The sequence below is a fragment of the Chroicocephalus ridibundus genome, chromosome 16 (genome assembly GCF_963924245.1).
Source record: "Chroicocephalus ridibundus chromosome 16, bChrRid1.1, whole genome shotgun sequence".
Lineage (NCBI taxonomy): Eukaryota > Metazoa > Chordata > Aves > Charadriiformes > Laridae > Chroicocephalus > Chroicocephalus ridibundus.
Genome location: NC_086299.1, coordinates 10,629,464 through 10,647,800, shown reverse-complemented (window position 1 = coordinate 10,647,800; position 18,337 = coordinate 10,629,464). Strand labels below are relative to the sequence as shown.

Below are 18,337 nucleotides of genomic sequence, written 5' to 3'. Positions count from 1 at the left end.
GGGGTTTTTTTTCTAAGCTGTCGCTTGCCGAGTGGGGGTTGGAGGCTGCCGTCTGTGTCCCCCCCCGCCGCCGCTGCCTTGGCTGTTGTCCAGCGTTGGGACACTTCCCTCCCTCCTTGCAGCCATGCCACTCACATTTTTGGGGGGACAAGGGGGACTTCTGGGGTGGAGGGAGGTGCCATGGGCGCTGGAGGATTTTTGGCAGGGGCGATGCAACTCCCGCCTCGGCTCCGGAGCATCCCCTGGACCCCGCTCCTGCAGCGTGGGCAGGGACCACGATTTTGGGGAGGAGGGAACCGTCCTTGAACAAGAAGGACATTGAGCACCGTGGCAGACCCGAACAGGACATCAAATTGTTCCCGCGGGTGTCCAGCCCCGGCCATTTCCATAACCATCCGGGGAATGTGAGTAAATAAATCCTGCCCCCCGCCACCGGAGCCGGGCACCCCCATAATATTTGGAGGGGGCGTAGGGCAGGTCCCGTTCCGCATCGGGGTGGGAGCGGGGGTCCCAGGGGATGGTTTCTCCGGGAGGAATGGATGGTCCCACTGGTGGTTGCCCACCATCCCAGCATCCGACCCCGGCCGGCCGCGCGCGTGAGCAGACTGCTGATGAGGCCGGGGCGGTTAACGATTGCCAGGTCCCGGGGCTGCCACTTTCTTGGTGTCACCAGGGCGGTGGCACGCGTCCCCTCCCACACACCCCGCGGGGTGGGGGGGGACGCTGCCGTCAATGGTGGTTCTTGTTGGTGCCGCGGCGGCGTGCCTGGATTGCCCCCCGGGGAGGCGAGGGTCAGGCCTGGCGGCGGCGGCGGGAGGGGGCCATGACCCCGTTCCCCGCACCCATGCCGAATTCCTGGAGCCACCCCCGGGACCTCTGCGGCTGGAGACGGGGGGAAGGTCCTGGCCCCCGGCAGGGGTGCAAGGGGTCACAGATGGGGTGGGGGCTCACCTCCCCCAGTCCTGCCTCTCTTGGGGACCCCCATTTTCCCCGTCTCCCTCCACTCTTGGGGGTTCTCCATCTCCCCCAAGACCCGGATACCCCCTAGTGCCCCAAAGCTCCCCCCACCGAGACCCAAATCTCTCTCCCTCCGGCCCAAATCCCCCTCTTTCCCTCCCCTGACCCAAGTCTCCCTCCCAGATCCTAAATCTATCCCCAAGACCCAAATCTCCCCCCCGGGCCCCAAATCTCCACCGCCCTCCAACACAAATCTCCCCCAAGGCCTCAAATCTTCCCCCCCCCCCCCCCCCCGATGCAGCCCTCCTCCTCAGGCCCCAAATCCCCCCACCCCAGGATCCCAATTTCCACACCCAGTATCCAAATTCCCCCCCCCAAACCCCAACCAAATCTTCCACTTGGGACCCAAATCTCCCCCCCACCCCCCCCCCAGAATCCCCATCCCCCTCCCTCTGGCCCCAAATTCCCTCCCTCCCCGGCCCAAAATCTCCCACTCAGGACCTCAATCATCCTCCCTCCAGCCCCAAATCTCCCCTCCTGGCCCCAAATCCACGCCCACGGTCCCAAATCTCCCACTCAGGACTCCAATCCCCTCCCTCCAGCCCAAAATCGCCCCCTCCTGACCCCAATTTCCCCCCTCCCCTCGCCCCAAATCTCCCACTCGGGACCCCAATCCCCCCCCCGGCCTCAAATCCCCCCCCCCGCCCCAAATCTCCCACCCGGGACCCCAATCCCCTCCCTCCAGCCCCATATCCCCCCCTCCCCTCGCCCCAGATCTCCCACTCGGGACCCCAATCCCCCCCCCCCGGCCTCAAATCCCCCCCCCGCCCCAAATCTCCCACTCGGGACCCCAATCCCCCCCCCCGGCCTCAAATCCCCCCCCCCCCCAAATCTCCCACTCGGGACCCCAATCCCCTCCCCCCCGGCCTCAAATCCCCCACTCGGGACCCCAATCCCCTCCCTCCAGCCCCATATCCCCCCCTCCCCTTGCCCCAAATCTCCCACTCAGGACTCCAATCCCCCCCCCCCCGGCCTCAAATTCCCCCCCCGCCCCAAATCTCCCACTCGGGACCCCAATCCCCTCCCTCCAGCCCCATATCCCCCCCTCCCCTCGCCCCAAATCTTCCCCCACCCCAGGACCCTCACACCCCCCTCCGCATCCCCCACAGCGCCCTCCCCGTTCCCCCTCAGGACCCCCCCCCCCCCCATGGCCTTTTCCCTCCTCCCAGAGCACCCCCCCACCCAAGGGGCGGGGCGTGGCCGGGGCGTGGCCGGGGCGGGGCCGGTCGGGGGCGCGGCGGGGGCGGGTGTGGCCGGTTCGGCGGCGGCGGCGCGGCGATGGGCGGCGGGGCTCGGGAGCTGGCCGGGTACCTGGCGGCCTTGGGCGGGTGGGTGGCGGCGCTGGCGGCCGCCGTGCTGCCGCAGTGGAGGCAGAGCTCGTACGCCGGGGACGCCATCATCACGGCCGTGGGGCTCCACGAAGGGCTGTGGATGAGCTGCGCCGCCCAGAGCACCGGGCAGGTCCAGTGCCGCCTCCACGACTCGCTCCTCTCCCTCGACGGTGGGTACCGGGGGTTGTGGGGGGGGGGAGTCCGGCTTCCTTCCCTGGGATGGAGCCCCCTCTCCGTGGGGCTGAGCTCCCCCTGGGCTGCTCTTGCCGCCTTCCCCCCCCCCGCAGGTCTGAGCCCCTCTGTGGGTTTGACCCCTCCATGTGGGTCTCACCCTTCCGTGTGGGTCCAAGCCCCTTTAGGGGGTTTGACACCCTCCTCCCCCCCCCCGTCTGAGCCCCTTTGTGGGTTTTAACCCCCACCATATGGGTCTGAGCCCCTCTGTGGGTTTGACCCCTCCATGTGGGTCCAAGCCCCTTTAGGGGTTTGACACCCTCCTCCCCCCACCCCGTATGAATCTGGTTCCCTCCGTGGGTTTCATCCCCCCCCATACGGGTCTGAGCCCCTTTGTGGATTTTAACCCCCCATATAGGTCTGAGCCCCTTTAGGGGGTTAACAACCCCCCCTTCCCCCATATGAATCTGAGCCCCACCGTGGGTTTCACCCCCCCCCCCCAATATGGGTCTGAGCCCCTCTGTGGGTTTGACCCCCCCCCATTATGGGTCTGAGCCCCTCTGTGGGTTTGACCCCTCCATGTGGGTCCAAGCCCCTTTAGGGGTTTCACAGCCTCCTCCCCCCCCGGTATGAATCTGGGCCCCTCCGTGGGTTTCATCCCCCCCATATGGGTCTGAGCCCCTTTAGGGGATTAACAACCCCCCCTTCCCCCATATGAATCTGAGCCCCGCCGTGGGTTTCACACCCCCCCCCATATGGGTCTGAGTCCCTTTGTGGGTTTCACACACACCCCCCCCAATATGGGTCTGAGCCCCTCTGTGGGTTTGACACCCCCCCACATAGGTCTGAGCCCCTCTGTGGGTTTGACCCCCCCATATGGGTCTGAGCCCCTCTGTGGGTTTGAGCCCCGCAAGCTGAGCCCCTCTAATGCTCCTGAGTCCCCCTCGAAAGGCTCTGAGCCCTCTTTGTCCCCCCACTGGTCTGAGCCACCCTGTGGGTCTAACACACCCCTCCCTTCCTCCCCCCCCCGGGTCTGGCCCCATCTTGTCCCCATGGGCTCGAGCCTATTTGTGGGTCTGAGACCCCCCCTCCCAGGCCCCCGGGGGTTTGATGTCCAGGGAGGAGATGTCCCCGTGGTCCCCCATCACGTTTGGGGACCTACAGTGCCCCATGGGGACATCGCAACCCCCGGGGCTGTGAATCGCTCCCCCCCGGGGCAACTGGGGACTGCGGTGCCGCCGTGGGCGAGGCGTTTCCCAGCCCAGGAAATCACGGCGAGGATGAGTGTGGCGGGGAGGAAGGTCGGGGAAGGCACGGGGAGCGGTGCCTGGAGTTGAGTTGACATTACCCACCCCGGGCCGTGCAGGGGAGGGGGGGGGACATGGGGCCACGCAGCGAGGACAGGGTTAAGGGACAGGTTCATCCCCAGCGTGGGCCGGGGTGACCTTGCTCTCCCAGCGACCGACCGGCTCTGGCCGAAAGCGCGCGCTGGCGAGCGGCTCTCCTTCCCCCGCCTTGCAGTTCACATCCAGACCTCCCGGGCTCTCATGGTCATTTCTCTCCTCCTGGGCTTTTTCGGCATCATCGTGAGCGTGGTGGGCATGAAATGCACTAAAGTCGGTGAAGAGGATCCCGTGACCAAGAGCCGCATCGCTGTTGCCGGTGGTGTCCTCTTCATCCTCTCCGGTAAGGCAGCTCCAGCCCTCGCACCTCTCTCATGTAGGCGACCTCGAACACCTTTTCAAAGCTGTTTGATGGAAGAAGGGGTGAGGAGCTGGTGTGGTGAGGGCCTGGGTGTTGCCGATGTTCAACCATTGGTGTCTAGTTGAAGCTATCCCCGCTCATGGCGGGAGGGTTGGACCAGATGACCTAAAGGTCCCTTCCAACCCCAACCATTCTATGATTCCGCGCCCAGGTCTGTGCACGTTGGCCGCCGTGTCCTTGTACGCAACGCAGGTGACCTACGAGTTCTTCAGAGAGAGCACCGTCCCCGTCAACGCCAGGTAAGAGCCCGCGTCGGGGGATGCTCTTCATCTGAATCCCATCTTGTCCCTGCACTTCCCACAGAACCTTCCCTGGCCGGTTTTGGCAACGCGTGGGGCCGTAGGCAGATGGGCCATCCCACAGGGGATGGGACCTGGGCCACCCTGCAGCCGCCCAGTTGCAGAAGGTCGCCCCGACGCTGAAGTTTTAGCCGGCGCCACCGCTGGCTTTGCGCTGGGACAGAGTGAGAGCTCTCCTGGAGTTCCAGCCCAAGGCGGGATTAAAGCACGGGGAAAATTCGTAGCTGGGTCTGGCCGACGTGAAAGAGGGGGATTCCCAAAGAGGAGAAGAACCAACATCTGCCTCGACGTTGCCCGTCGCCTCGTCGGGGCTTCGAGCCTCCTTGTGCCCTTGGGGTGCTCACCTCGGGGTGCGCCTCCGCCCTCTCTGCCCCCCCCTTCCCTGATGCTCCCCCCCCCCCCCGTCTGTCACTGCAGGTATGAATTCGGCTCGGCTCTCTTCATCGGCTGGGGGGCCGCCAGCCTCACCGTGCTGGGGGGGTCCCTCCTGTGCTGCTCCTGCCCCCACAAGGAGCGGCGAGGACAGCAGTACTACCGGCAGTCGCAGCCTTCCACGGCTCGGGAGTACGTCTGACCCCTATCCCTGCCCTCCCGCCGCCCAGCGCCGCCCCCCCACCCCCAAAAAACCGGGCGAGACCCTGGCGCTCCCACCCCGCCTGGTCCCTGGATGCCCCGTGAGATCTTTCTCCTCGTCATCTTCCAGGTTTCAGCGCCATTTGCAGCACCGTCCTCTAAAATAAGGGGGTTTTTTGGGGTCATAGCTCCCATACCCATCACTGCCAGCTCTCCCCCCCCGGCCAGGCGCGTTGGCCCCCCCCCGGGGTGGCCGGGGCCATGGGTGGCCGGACCGTCACGCGGATGCTGCGGAGCGACGGGGCGATGCCGGTGCCGCGGGGGTGTGCTGCACAGAGGCGCTTTGTGCTGTGACCCCCCCCGGTCCGTGCCCCCCCCCCCCCGGCCTCTGCATCCCGCATCCCGGTGCTCGAGAGCGAAGGCAGAGCTCGATTTCCCGGGGTGAAGCCGGGAGAGCCAGGAAAAACCTCCGGCAGAGCCAAGGCTGGAGCATCCCTGCGCCCGGCTTTGGGCAGAGGGACGCTTTCGGGGCGCGGGCATCCCCCCCCCGCCTCATTGCTACCCAAAAGCACCATTTATTTTTAATTTTTTTTTTTTTTTTTTTAATGATTATTCGTTCTCCATGGGAGCCCGGCTGCTGGTGCTCCAGCTGAGCTCCGCCAGCTCAAATCCGCCCTTGGCCTTATTTCCCACCAGGCGCAAGTATGTGGCCTCGTTAAGCCGAAGAATAAATGGCGTTGGGCAAATCAAACCGGGCAAAAAGGGGGTTTGGAACACAAAGCCCGGGTTTGTTTTGGTTTCTGGGGCCCAGCGCAGCTATTTCGGGGAGCCAGTGGACAGACCCGTGAATTTTGGTGCCGCCCCGCTGTGTCCAAATCCCTCTCCCCCCTCCGCCGCCCCCCCCCCCCCCCCGACAGCATCCCCCCGCAGTGGGCGGTGAAGCCTTCGACCGCCGACGCTCTAATTGCCTCCACCGCCTCGAACCTCGGCCCGGCCGCCACTAACCGCTCCGCAAACGCCGCAGCGCCCATTTCACCCGTGAATCCCCCCCAAAACCCACCCCCTACCTCCGTCCCTCCGTCCGTCCGTCTCGCGTGTGCTGTGCCAGCTAACCTGCAGGAAACGATCCAAAGAGCTTGGTTATGTATGTTTTTATTAATCATTTTCATTTTTGTTTTTAATCCCGATTAGCTGACGTAGCTGATTTCTTTTTTAAATTTTATTTTGCTTTTTTTTGGTTTTTTTTTTTACTCTATTTTTTTTCCCCTCTCTTTTATTTCATTTCCCTCGATCTTATTTCATTTCCCTCGGTCTTATTTCATTCCCCTCTACTTTCTTTCATTTCCTTCCATTTTATTTCATTTCCCTCTATTTTATTTCACGCCCCCGCGCCGCTTTGGGCCCTGGTCGGTGCTGGAGGGGGAAGCAAAGCGATTTTTTTGCCCTGGTGTTGGGGGTGGCGGGGGGGGGGGTCGATTTCTGTCCCTCAGGCGGGACTAACAGCCCTCTTTCTCTTTTAAATCGCAGACCCCCTGTAAAAATGTCTTCTTCACCCGCCAGGGGAGAGCAGCGCTTATAGGCTGTCTTCACCCGTCGGGTGCTCAGTTGGCCGAACCCCAACTTTACGGGGGTCCCCCCTCCAAAAACACACACCAAAAGCTACTGCAGCGAGGAGGGGAAAGGAAAACTCCCGCTTTATTAAAAAAAAAAAAAAAGAAAAAAAAAGGAAAAAAAAATCAATCAAAAAGGCGTTTCTTTTTTTATATCAAGAGCACAGCGCGACGTAGAAGAACGTTTTTATTCTTTTAATATAAAACCGCATTAACTTTTCTATGGGGGGGGGTTGCACGGCCGGGGGAGCGGGGCCGGTCGGGGTTTTTAAGTGCCTTTTTTTCGGCCGGTTGTTTGTACTAAAAATTGCGGCTCGGTGGTATTAAAACATGGCCCATCGCGGGCATCTTTCTGAAATCGTCTCTTTGTTCTCTCCCCCCCCCTTTCCCCCCCTTTCCCTCCTGCCCCCCACCAAATCTGGGCAATTCTCCCGCGAGTGCCCCCTTTGCTGCCTCCCAGCACCTTCTGCAGCGGGCGCCAGGTGACGTTCCCCCAGGCCGAGTGGGTCTCGCCCTCCTGGGCAGGCGCTAAACACCTCGCGGCTGTCGCCACGTGTTGCTCTCGAAGGAAGGGAGGCGGCCTTCAATATCGCTTCCTTTAAGGCTGACCCCATGGAAGACCCCAGATGTCCCGTGCAGGGACTGCACCCAGCACCTCCCGTTTGCAGCCGCCCTTGGTCCCTCTGCAGGGCCCTTCCCGAGGCTGAAACGTCACCAGCATCACAGAATCACAGAATCAGACTGGCCGGGGTGGGAAGGGCCCTCTGGAGATCACCCCGTCCCACCCCCTGCCAGAGCAGGGTCACCCACAGCAGGTGGCACAGGAACGCCTCCAGGCGGGGTTGGGATGTCTCCAGAGACGGAGACTCCCCCACCTCTCTGGGCAGCCTGTGCCAGGGCTCTGCCACCCTCACAGCAAAGAAGTTCCTCCTCGTGTTTAGGTGGAACTTCCCATGGTCACGTTTGTGCCCGTTACCCCTTGTCCTGTCCCTGGGCACCACTGAGAAGAACCTGGCCCCATCCTCCTGACACCTCCCCTTTCAGTATTTATCAGCGTTGATAAGGTCCCCCCTCAGCCGTCTTTTTTCCAGGCTGAAGAGACCCAAATCCCTCAGCCTTTCTCCATCAGAGAGGGGTTCCAGTCCCCTCAGCACCTTGGTAGCCCTTTGCTGTCCCCTCTCCAGCAGTTCCCCGTCCTTCTGGAACCGGGGAGCCCAGCACTGGACCCAGCGCTCCAGCTGTGGCCTCCCCAGGGCAGAGCAGAGGGGGAGGATGACCTCCCTCCACCTGCTGGCCACGCTCTTCTTGATGCCCCCCAGGATGCCATTGGCCTTCTTGGCCACAAGGGCCCATTGCTGGCTCATGGGCATCCTGTTGTCCCCCAGGACTCCCAGGTCTCTTCCCACAGAGCTGCTCTCCAGCAGGTCACCCCCAACCTGTCCTGGTGTGGGGGGTTATTCCTCCCCGGGTGCAGCACCCTGCACTTGCCCTTGTTGAACTTCATGAGGTTCCTCACCGCCCAACTCTCCAGCCTGTCCAGGTCTCTCTGGATGGCGGCACGCCCCGCAAAGCTGGGCTCTCCCTTATTTTCTCCTGTTTCCCGTGAATTCAGAGCGGGCTTGTGCCTAATTTGGCGCTTTGCTAATTTAAACTGATTTTTTGCGGAGGGGAAGGACGTCCCGCCCTGTGGTGCTGTGCCTGGTTTTTCTTGGGGGGTGATGCTCTCCATCCAGGAGATCCACAGCCGGCGTCTCATCTCAGCATCCTTGTCCTGCCGGCAGCACCTGATCCGCAAACACCCCCCCCATCCCACCTCCAAAAAAACGGGATTCAGGGTCCTCAGTGGCTCCCGTGACATCTCCACGGGTCACCCGAGGGCTCCCTGGGGACAGACGTCCAGGCTGGAAGCACATCAAAGCCGGGGCGGGGGGGGGGGGCATGTGTGGGGTGGGAAAATAGCTGAGTGGCGATAACACGTTCGGGGGTATAAAGGTCCCCACTGTCCTCCGGACAATCCCTCGTGTGTTTTGCACAGGGCAAAGCGGGATAAAATACGGGAACGGGACGCCGGGCTCCCTGCGGTACGTGGGATTTGCCTCCGTCCCCATCGCATCCAGGCCAGAACATGGGGTTCCCCCCCCACCCCCCCCCTCCAAGACATGTCTTTTATTTAATAAAAATCAGGATGATGGACAATATTTAGGTTTCTGGTCGTTCCTGTCGCATCCAAAACCCTGTGAAAGAATATTCATTTTTAAGCAGGCGGAAACGAAGGGAGAAAAGGGAAAACGAGCCCCCCCCCCCCCCCCAACCCCCAGACGCCGCCCAGATGGCAGCAAATCGCACCAAATCGCCGCGGCGCCGAAATCCCGTGGGAATAAGAGGGTAGGGAAAAAAACTTCACCTTTTTCCTTAAAAAAAAAAGAAAAAAAGAAATTACAAAATCCGTTTCAGCCCCCCCCCCCCCTTGGTATATTTTAGGCCGAAGATGTTTCCGCGGCAGCGCTGCCCTCAGCCGGGCCCCGCAGCCGGTCGGTGCACGGAGCCGCTTCCCTCACGCCTCGGAGCCCTGGTTATTTTTATTTGATGGCGGTTTCAGTCGTTTTTAGTCATTTAATCATTTTTAGTCGGTTTTAGTCACTTCATCATCTTTAGACATTTATAGTCGTTCGTTGGCCTGCCCCAACAGCGTCCACAGAGTCCCCTCCACCTCTGCGAGATGGTCCCATCGAAGAAACGTCTTTATTTATTTTATTTATATATTTTATTTTTCCTTCCAGCTGTAGCCGGTTTCCCCTGCACCGACCTGCGCTAAAACACGAAGGTTTGGGTCTCCCGTCAGCGCCCTTTTTTTTTTAACACGGGTTTTTACAGACCCGGTGAGACACAAGAGCCGATTTCCACCTTCGTTTACTACGAAAAATGATCTTAATTATTCAGCGACCGGTAGATCTGCCCCTCTGCCTGGATCTTTTCAACCCTCCAGAAGGTTTCGGCTGAGAATCGACAAGGCGGGTTAGTTCGATGTGTAATAAACTGACCGTTTAGATGAGCAGAAAATAAAAATAAACCTATTTTATCGGCGTCCCAGGGCACGCAGCTGCAGGTGTGTATTGCCTGGGGCCGCACCGGAATTTTACCTGTATCGTGGATGTCTAAGTGCCACAAATTGCTGAGCTGCGGATGTGGGAAAAGGAAGGAACACGCAAACCCTCCTGGATGTTTCCAGCATTGATTCACCGCTCCCTGCCCAAGCGTCGGGCTTGCCACGGGCCAAAACGCCGGGAAAACAGGATAATCCGCAATAAAGCCCCGGCAATCGCACACGTCGGGCGACCGGGTGCCTCCGCGGGGCCGAAGCTCGAGGATTTGCCGAGACGCCGGTGCGTTGCCAAAATCCCCACAGGTCAGCGCTCCCGAGGAGTGTCTGGAGGGGGGGAAAAAAAAAAAGCCCCCACCCCAACCACCAGAACCAAAGGAAACCTAAAAAATCCCAAGTGCGTCTCCTGACCCGTGAAACCCATAAAATGGCACAGGGGTCCTTTCCTAACCCGTACAACCCAGATGAAACATGAAAACGGGTTATTCCATAACCCAGGAAATGGAACCGGGGGGCTGAGGGGACGCGTCACCCGAGCCATCGCCGCTGCGGAGGTTGTCACTTGTTTTCCATTTAATGGGGGAGGGGGGGGGGGATTAAAAAAAAAAATAAATAAATAAAAAAGGGGGTCTTAATTATTGGCTGCGGGCCTGGCCAAAGGGATTTAATTATCGTCCTCGCGTTCCAGCTCCTTTCTCCGGCCACCTCCACCCCTCTGCTTCTCCTGCACCAGTCCCGGGGACCCAACGTGTCTCAGGCCACTCACCCCTGGGCAGCAATTAAAAGGTCTAATTAAAAAATGGACATTCGCCCGGGACACAGAGTCCCCCACCTGGGGAGCGTTCCCAGCGGGTTCCCACAGGTTTCCCCACGTGGTGTTTTTTGGGGAGGTTCCGTTTCCAACCTATGACCGTTCTAACCGCAGGGATGCTCATCACGCCGGGGAGCACAAAGGCCCCCCCGACGCCCCTTGGAAAACCCTTAAATAGCCCGGCAGAGGGTCCGGCAGGTGCTGCATTTCCCGACTCCATCAGGTGGGTCAGGATCACGTCCCGGCCGCCCTCAAGACCCACGTCCCCAGCCCCAGCCACCGGCGACAAAGAGCTTTTGCCGTTGTCCCACCCCAGCAAGGATGAGCCTGCGGTGAAGGTAACGCTCCCCCCGAGCCCCTTTTTATTGCTAACAGGGTCCAGAGCTGGATTTTTTTCTGGATTTCTCCCTTCCCTTCCCTCTTCCTTCCCTTCCCTTCCCTTCCCTCTTCCCTTCCCTTCCCTTCCCTCTTCCCTTCCCTTCTCTCTTCCATTCCCTCCCCTTCCCTTTTCCCTTCCCTTCCCTCCCCTCTTCCCTTCCTTTCCCTCTTCCCTTCCCTTCCCTTCCCTTCCCTTCCCTCTTCCCTTCCCTTCCCTTCCCTTCCCTCTTCCCTTCCCTTTTCTCTTCCATTCCCTTCCCTTCCCTTCCCTTCCCTTTTCCCTTCCCTTCCCTCCCCTCTTCCCTTCCTTTCCCTCTTCCCTTCCCTTCCCTTCCCTTCCCTTCCCTTCCCTTCCCTCTTCCCTTCCCTTCCCTTCCCTTCCCTTCCCTTCCCTTCCCTTCCCTCTTCCCTTCCCTTTTCTCTTCCCTTCCCTTCCCTTCCCTTCCCTTCCCTTCCCTTCCCTTCCCTTCCCTTCCCTTCCCTTCCCTTCCCTTCCCTTCCCTTCCCTTCCCTTCCCTTCCCTTCCCTTCCCTTCCCTTCCCTTCCCTTCCCTTTTCCCTTCCCTTCCCTCCCCTCTTCCCTTCCTTTCCCTCTTCCCTTCCCTTTTCCCTTCCCTTCCCTCCCCTCTTCCCTTCCTTTCCCTCTTCCCTTCCCTTCCCTTCCCTTCCCTTCCCTTCCCTTCCTTCCCTTCCCTTCCCTTCCCTCTTCCCTTCCCTTCCCTTCCCTCTTCCCTTCCCTTCTCTCTTCCATTCCCTTACATTCCCTCCCCTTCCCTTTTCCCTTCCCTTCCCTCCCCTCTTCCCTTCCTTTCCCTCTTCCCTTCCCTTCCCTTCCCTCTTCCCTTCCCTTTTCTCTTCCCTTCCCTTCCCTTCCCTTCCCTTCCCTTCCCTTCCCTTCCCTTCCTTCCCTTCCCTTCCCTTCCCTTCCCTTCCCTTCCCTTCCCTTCCCTTCCCTTCCCTTCCCTTCCCTTCCCTTCCCTTCCCTTCCCTTCCCTTCCCTTTTCCCTTCCCTTCCCTTCCTTCTTCCCTTCCCTTCCCTTCCCTTCCCTTCCCTTCCCTTCCCTTCCCTTCCCTTCCCTTCCCTTCCCTTCCCTTCCCTTCCCTTCCCTTCCCTTCCCTCTTCCCTTCCCTTCCCTTCCCTCTTCCCATCCCTTCCCTCTTCCCTTCCCTTCCCTTCCCATCCCTTCCCTCTTCCCTTCCCTTCCCTTCCCTTCCCTTCCCTTCCCTTCCCTTCCCTTCCCTTCCCTTCCCTTCCCTTCCCTTCCCTTCCCTTCCCTTCCCTTCCCTTCCCTCTTCCCATCCCTCCCCTCTTCCCTTCCCTTCCCTTCCCTTCCCTTCCCTTCCCTTCCCTTCCCTTCCTTCCCTTCCCTTCCCTTCCCTTCCCTTCCCTTCCCTTCCCTTCCCTTCCCTTCCTTTCCCTTCCCTTCCCTTCCCTCTTCCCTTCCTTTCCCTCTTCCCTTCCCTTCCCTTCCCTTCCCTTCCCTCTTCCCATCCCTTCCCTCTTCCCTTCCCTTCCCTTCCCTTCCCTCCCCTTCCCTGTTCCCTTCCCTTACCTTACCTTACCTTCCCTCTTCCCTTCCCTTCCCTCGTTTTTCCTTGCTCATATAACTCAAATGGCTGAACAGATTTTCTTCAAAGGCTCCAGAACAGCCGGGGTCTTGTGGAAAAACATTAAGGTTATGGGGATTTAGCTCAGAAGGGAGCCTGGGAAACTAAAGAAACCCCCAGCACTGTGAATTGGGGGCTGAGAGGCTGCCTGTGGACGGCCCGCGCTCCCGGAGTGCAGCTGGTGGAACTGCCGGAGGAGCCGGGGGGAGTGGGGGGAGCGGTACCTCTGCTCCCAGCGACATGCCAGGCGGGACGCGGTGGGAGATGCCGCGCGTCGGCTGCGGGGACTGCGACTCTCTGCCCACCTCTGCCCCGCGGGGAGGCCCGTGGACGCCAGGCTGGGCAGCGTCTGGCTGCAGGTCACAAACTCTGCCGCGGTGAAGAGCCGTCGTCCCGTGATAATTAACCCACCCAGTCTCGTTAATTAACCCACTCACGGGGACCCCTCTGCCCAAAGGGCCGTCGCAGCGGTTGCAACTTCAGGCACTAAAATATTTACCATCTTGGGTTGCAAAACACAGCAAAGCGGGATTCGTGTCCAGGCTGTGGAGATACGATGTTCTCTGCTCCGTATACCTTGGGCACAGCTCCCCTCTCTGCAAAGTCCCGCCATCTCTGGCGAGGATGGAAAACAGACGGTCCCATCCCCTCTGGCCTTCGGAAAGCCTCGGGAGCACCCAAGGGGACCCACATCAAGCCCCAGCAGCCACCATCCACCTCCAAAATGGGAGATGCTTTCTCTGGACTTGCCACTTGAGATTAGGACATCTCCACGGGACACTTGCTTGTGCTCCTCCTCCAGCCTGGATGTTTCGACGCTTCATTGCTTTTCTTCCAAAAAAAAAAAGAAAAAAAAAGCAAGAAAAGGCAGGTGATCTTCCCACCGGAATCGTATGGATGCGGGGATGAAGGCATCAAGAAAACCTCGGGCTATCAGGAGACACACGCTCAGATCACAGACTTTGACAACAGCAGTTGTTTGATAATGGTTTCCACGTGCTCTTGATGCCCAAAGGGCAAGTACTGACGGTTGCCGACTTCAGATGGTCTACTTGGAAGAGCGGACATCTAGGGAGCAACCCGCTACGGCCATGTCGCCACTGCAAAGTCAATATATCTCTGAAGGCCATGGCCACGTGCCAACCTGGTAGCCCAACCTTGGCTAAAGGTATTAGAACTTCTTGGCAGCACCGAGGACCATGAGACGGGCCCCAGATGACTCATGAGGATCCAGAGGACCCCCCCTGCCCAGGCGGCGCTTTGCCCTCGGTGGATCAGGGACCTGGGAAGCGGGCAGAGCAGAGGTGGCGGATGTCTCTGTGCCCTTGCAGGTGACCCCATGAGCGCAGCCCTGCAGATGACGGCGTTCGGTCTTGCTCTTCTCTCAACCCTCTTCCTGCTCCTTGCCACGTGCACCGACTGCTGGATGGTGAACGCCGATGACAGCTTGGAGGTGAGCGGAGCAACCAGCTTCAGGGTTAGCAGCTGGGCGCAAGGTGGGTGCCCTGACATCCGTGGGGTTCCACCATGTCTCCGCGAGCTCGGAAAGGGGACATGGTGGTACAAACCCACCGCTTTCTGCATGAGTTGGAGCACTGAAGAGTAGAGAGATAAGGAAATGCTGGAGCAGAAGGAGGAGACAGAACAGGATACGGGTAGGGAGTCACCGGGAAGTGTCCAGCTGTGGTGGTGAGAGCCTGAAGCTCTGCTTTGCTGGGTCGGGATGTCCCTGGGGAGCTTTTTGGTGCTTTTTGGTCCTTTTTGCTTGAATGTGCTTCTCCTGCTTCCAGGTAAGTCACAAATGCCGGGGGCTTTGGAGGGAGTGTGTCACCAACATGCAGGACGGGGTCAGGACCTGTGACCAGTATGACTCCATTTTGGCTGACCACCCAGGTAAGCTGCCATGGCCTGGAGGCATTTTTTAAGTTCACGGCTAAGAGTTTCCCCCTCTTCCCTTCTCGAGAAGATGATCCTCTTTGCAAGGGCTGACCTTCGCCAGTCAGCGACGCAGGCCCACGGCCGCTCTCGGTCTCCTGCCGCATCAGCACGGCCTGCGCAACCACCCACGGTTCAGCCAGCTCTGCCACGGGGCCACCAAGCAGGAGAAAGGCCACGAAGATGTGCCACCTCGCAAGGAAGGGGTTTTGGCACACAGAGCCCCAGGCACAGCTCCTGCCCCCCCATTGCATGGTGGGATTTGCAACCCCACTGGTGTCGCATGCAGGGGTGAGGACCATCTCCCACCGGCCAAGGACTTGTGTCCTCAGCTCACGGATAGTCGTAACGTGGTATGGAGACTTCTCCGGGACTGCAGAGGGCAGATCAGGCCTTGCACAGGAGAACCCTTGTGTGGGGTACTTGACGTGGGACAACACAGATTCGGGCAGGGGGGAAGGGAACAAGAAGTCAGCGTGGACCACGCGGGGCTGTCATGCGGCTCTGGGGAAAAAGCTTTGCAGGGAGAAGTCCCAGTGCACGCAGCTGGTGACGCGAACCCTGCCAGCTCCCCTATTTCTCACTGGTACGTCGGCATTTGCCGTTCAAAACACCAGCTACGCAACTTGGAGGAAAAAACCAGACAGTCTGGACAGTAGCATCTTCTGTCCAAGCCTGTGCAAGAAGGTCTTGAGTAGGTGCCCACATCCCTGTTGGTGCACCTCAAGTTGTTTGGGTTCTTGAGCTGGTCCAGTCAGTCTTGTTGCAAGGTTTCAGATGAGCCTGGTGAGCACCCTGCCGAGGTACGGCACGTCAGGCAGGGAGTCGGTGGGTCCCAATGTAGACATCTCCTATGGACGTGCCAACTAATGAGCTGGATGGTTCCAGCAGGGACACAGGCAGAAATCTGGAGTAGTGACACCAGTTCCTCTCACCATTCCTGTGTCCCGTTTTTCCACCCCCACCCCCCTTCCCTGCCCAGTGAAGATCGTGGTGACCCGGACCCTGCTGATCACCGCAGACCTCCTGGCTGGCCTGGCCTTGGCTACGTTGCTGCTTGGACTCGACTGCATCAAGTTCCTCAAAGAAGAGCCTCGTGTCAAACTGAAGATGTGCTACGGGGCCGGCGTCATCCTTGGCGTGGGGAGTGCGTGTCTGGGAGAGCTCGGGGGCAGATGGAGCTCGTGTCCCCCGGGGAGAGGGGTGGGATGCCGGGAGCTAGGGACACCCCCTCAGAGGGGTCTTTGGCAGGGGGGTGTATGGTTCTTTCTTAACCAGCCCCCTTCCTCCTAGGCATCCTGGGACTTGTGGGCTCCGTGTGGTACGCGGTGGACGTCTACGTGGAGAGGGCCATGCTGGTGTCACACAACATATTCCTGGGAGTCCACTACGACTTCGGGTGGTCGTGCTGGCTGGGGATGGCTGGCTCCATGGGCTGCCTCGTGGCATCCGTCCTGCTGACCTGCTGCCTCTACGCCTGCACGGGTCAGTCTGTCCCATCCCACCTCCAGTAGCTTTTTGCCCCGCAGGGACGTACGTGGGGTGAAGGAGCAGCTCAGAGGGTGCAGGACCTCCTGGCAGGGTCCAGCCAAACCGAGGGAACCCCTTGGTGTCTGGCCTGCGCCCCGCGAGGGCATGGAGGGGGGGTCACCCCAGGCAGGACTGGGCTGAGTGAGGACCCCATAACCCCTGCAAGGGCATGGAGGGGGCGGGGGGCAGAGATGCTTCATCCACACCTGTGGGACCTCAGGGTCCTGGCGAAGGTGTGTTGGTGTCTACCCGAAGCAGTGGCCGTGCTGGATCGCTGCGACCAGCCAAAGCCTGAGCCGGTGGCCACAAGGACGTGCCGGTGGAAACCTGGCTGTCCCACCACCAGGGCAGGCGATGCCTCACCAGCATCATCTCCAGCCCTTACGCCTGGTGCCACCAGGTGGAAGTCGACCCCACAGCGCTGGCTGTCCGGGTCCATTTCTCCCGCCGTGCCCCCCAAGCTGTGGCACCCCCCAAGCCCCCTGATTTGCCAGCCGTGACCCCACCCCAACTCTTTCCCGGCAGACACCAGCAGCCGTTGGCAACCCCAGAGGCTTTCCCAGCCCCGGGGCCGAACGGCCACCAGCAAGATGTACGCCATGGACTCCCGCGTGTGACGGGCAGCAAGAGCCTCCTGTACCAGGCCCCACCGTGGGACACTCTTCTCCCCCCCCCAATTAAAGCACCATCACCTACCCCGGGGGCGTCTCTGCGATTGCTTTACGGCTCTGACTGCAGGGTCCACGCGAGCTGCGGCATCGGTGGCTGCTGCAAAAGCCAGGGTGCTGCAGAAGTCACCCACAGAGGGGTGTTTTTTCCCCCCACTTCCAGTCAGTTTTCACGAAAACAGACCCCAGAAAAGTGTCGCTTTAAGAAAAGGTGCCCCCCAAGTCCCCTGGGGAAGCTGTTGGGACGCTGTGGGCAAAGGAGCTCCTCCACATCTGGTGCTTGGAGGAGTTCAGTGGAGAGCCTTTTCCGCACGGAGCAACACTGACTCCTCGTGGCTGGTGGCCCTGGTCACTCCGGCACCTGCTGCTGGAAACCGCCCTGCGCTTAGAAATGTGGCAGCACGGGGTTTGCATTTAAAAAACGGGGTAAAGCTGGTGGCCTGGAGCATTTCCTGTTACCACGCCAGGAACCGGGAGGTGAGTCAGTCTGAAGCCTACTGGAGGTGCTGCACCTGCAAAGTTCATAGAATCACAGAGCGGTTTGGGTGGGAAGGGACCTTAAAAATCACCCAGTGCCACCCCCTGCCCTGGGCAGGGACACCTCCTGCCAGCCCAGGTTGCTCCAAGCCCCGTCCAACCTGGCCTTGAACCCCTCCAGGGATGGGGCAAGTTGGGTTTTTCAGTCCACACGAAAAGGGGATTCTGTTTTCCAAGTGAATTATTATCCTCCTTCCCTTGCAAACCGTTACAAAAACGAACCAGACCCCCAAAGGGCCACCGACTCCCCCTCTGAAGGCTGAGTGCTGGTTTTGTCCTTATCCCCTCGCTTCCCACCCAAAGGTCAGCGCAGGGACGTTGGGCAGAGCTCCCTGATCCGGGCTCTGCGATCCCGACAGGCAGCGGCGCGAGCCCCCAACCGGAGCAGATGCTGCCGCGGGGCTCCAAATCCCCGCAAGCGAACGGTGTGAGGAGACGGGCAGCGGCGCTGCGGCAGCCCAGGCAGGCTGCCAGCACCCCCGCCCCCACCCCAGAGGGGCTACGAGGGGCCCCCCCAGCCCCCCGTCCCCAGGGAGGCCGGGGACACGATTTCTCATCTTGCAGGAAGGCGAAAAGCAGCAAACCTGGGGCTTTATCGCAGCTTCGGGTGCGACGCAGAACCACCACCGTCCAACTGCCGCGTCCTGCAGCACGGGCACCGCTCCGCCGGTATTATTAGCATAGACTAATTTATTAAATTACTAAAAAATGTATTTTTTAGAGGCTATTAATTTTACCCCAGGGACCTGAAAAAAAGAAAAAGAAAGGAGAAATCCAGTCACTAAAGCTGTGTGGCAGAAATGAAGGGCAGGACTGAGCGTTTGCTGTCGGACACAGGGTGTCCGTGCTCCGAGGGACAGCAGCCCACGCATCCAGAGCGGGGGCAGCCAGAATCCCGTTGGAAGGTATTTAGCGAGCAAAACCTGACGGCCCTGCGCATTTAAGGGCTGGCACTTGAGCACGCAGGAAAACAATTAAAGAGAGCAAGAATTTGTACGACACAGAC

The 18,337-nt window shown here is 60.0% G+C and overlaps 1 protein-coding gene and 1 pseudogene across 1 annotated transcript; both read left to right on the top strand.

Annotated features, from left to right (window-relative positions):
- The first annotated feature begins 2,245 nt into the window (after nt 1-2,245).
- On the top strand, nt 2,246-6,989 carry CLDN19 (claudin 19). Its single transcript, XM_063353731.1, has 5 exons — nt 2,246-2,518; nt 4,041-4,205; nt 4,435-4,522; nt 5,000-5,146; nt 6,683-6,989. The coding sequence occupies exons 1-5, from the start codon at nt 2,296-2,298 to the stop codon at nt 6,732-6,734; spliced, it is 675 nt and encodes a 224-aa protein (XP_063209801.1). The 5' UTR covers nt 2,246-2,295; the 3' UTR covers nt 6,735-6,989.
- Nucleotides 6,990-14,000: 7,011 nt separating this feature from the next.
- Nucleotides 14,001-16,743, top strand: LOC134524230 (claudin-16-like; annotated as a pseudogene).
- The last annotated feature ends 1,594 nt before the right edge of the window (nt 16,744-18,337 follow it).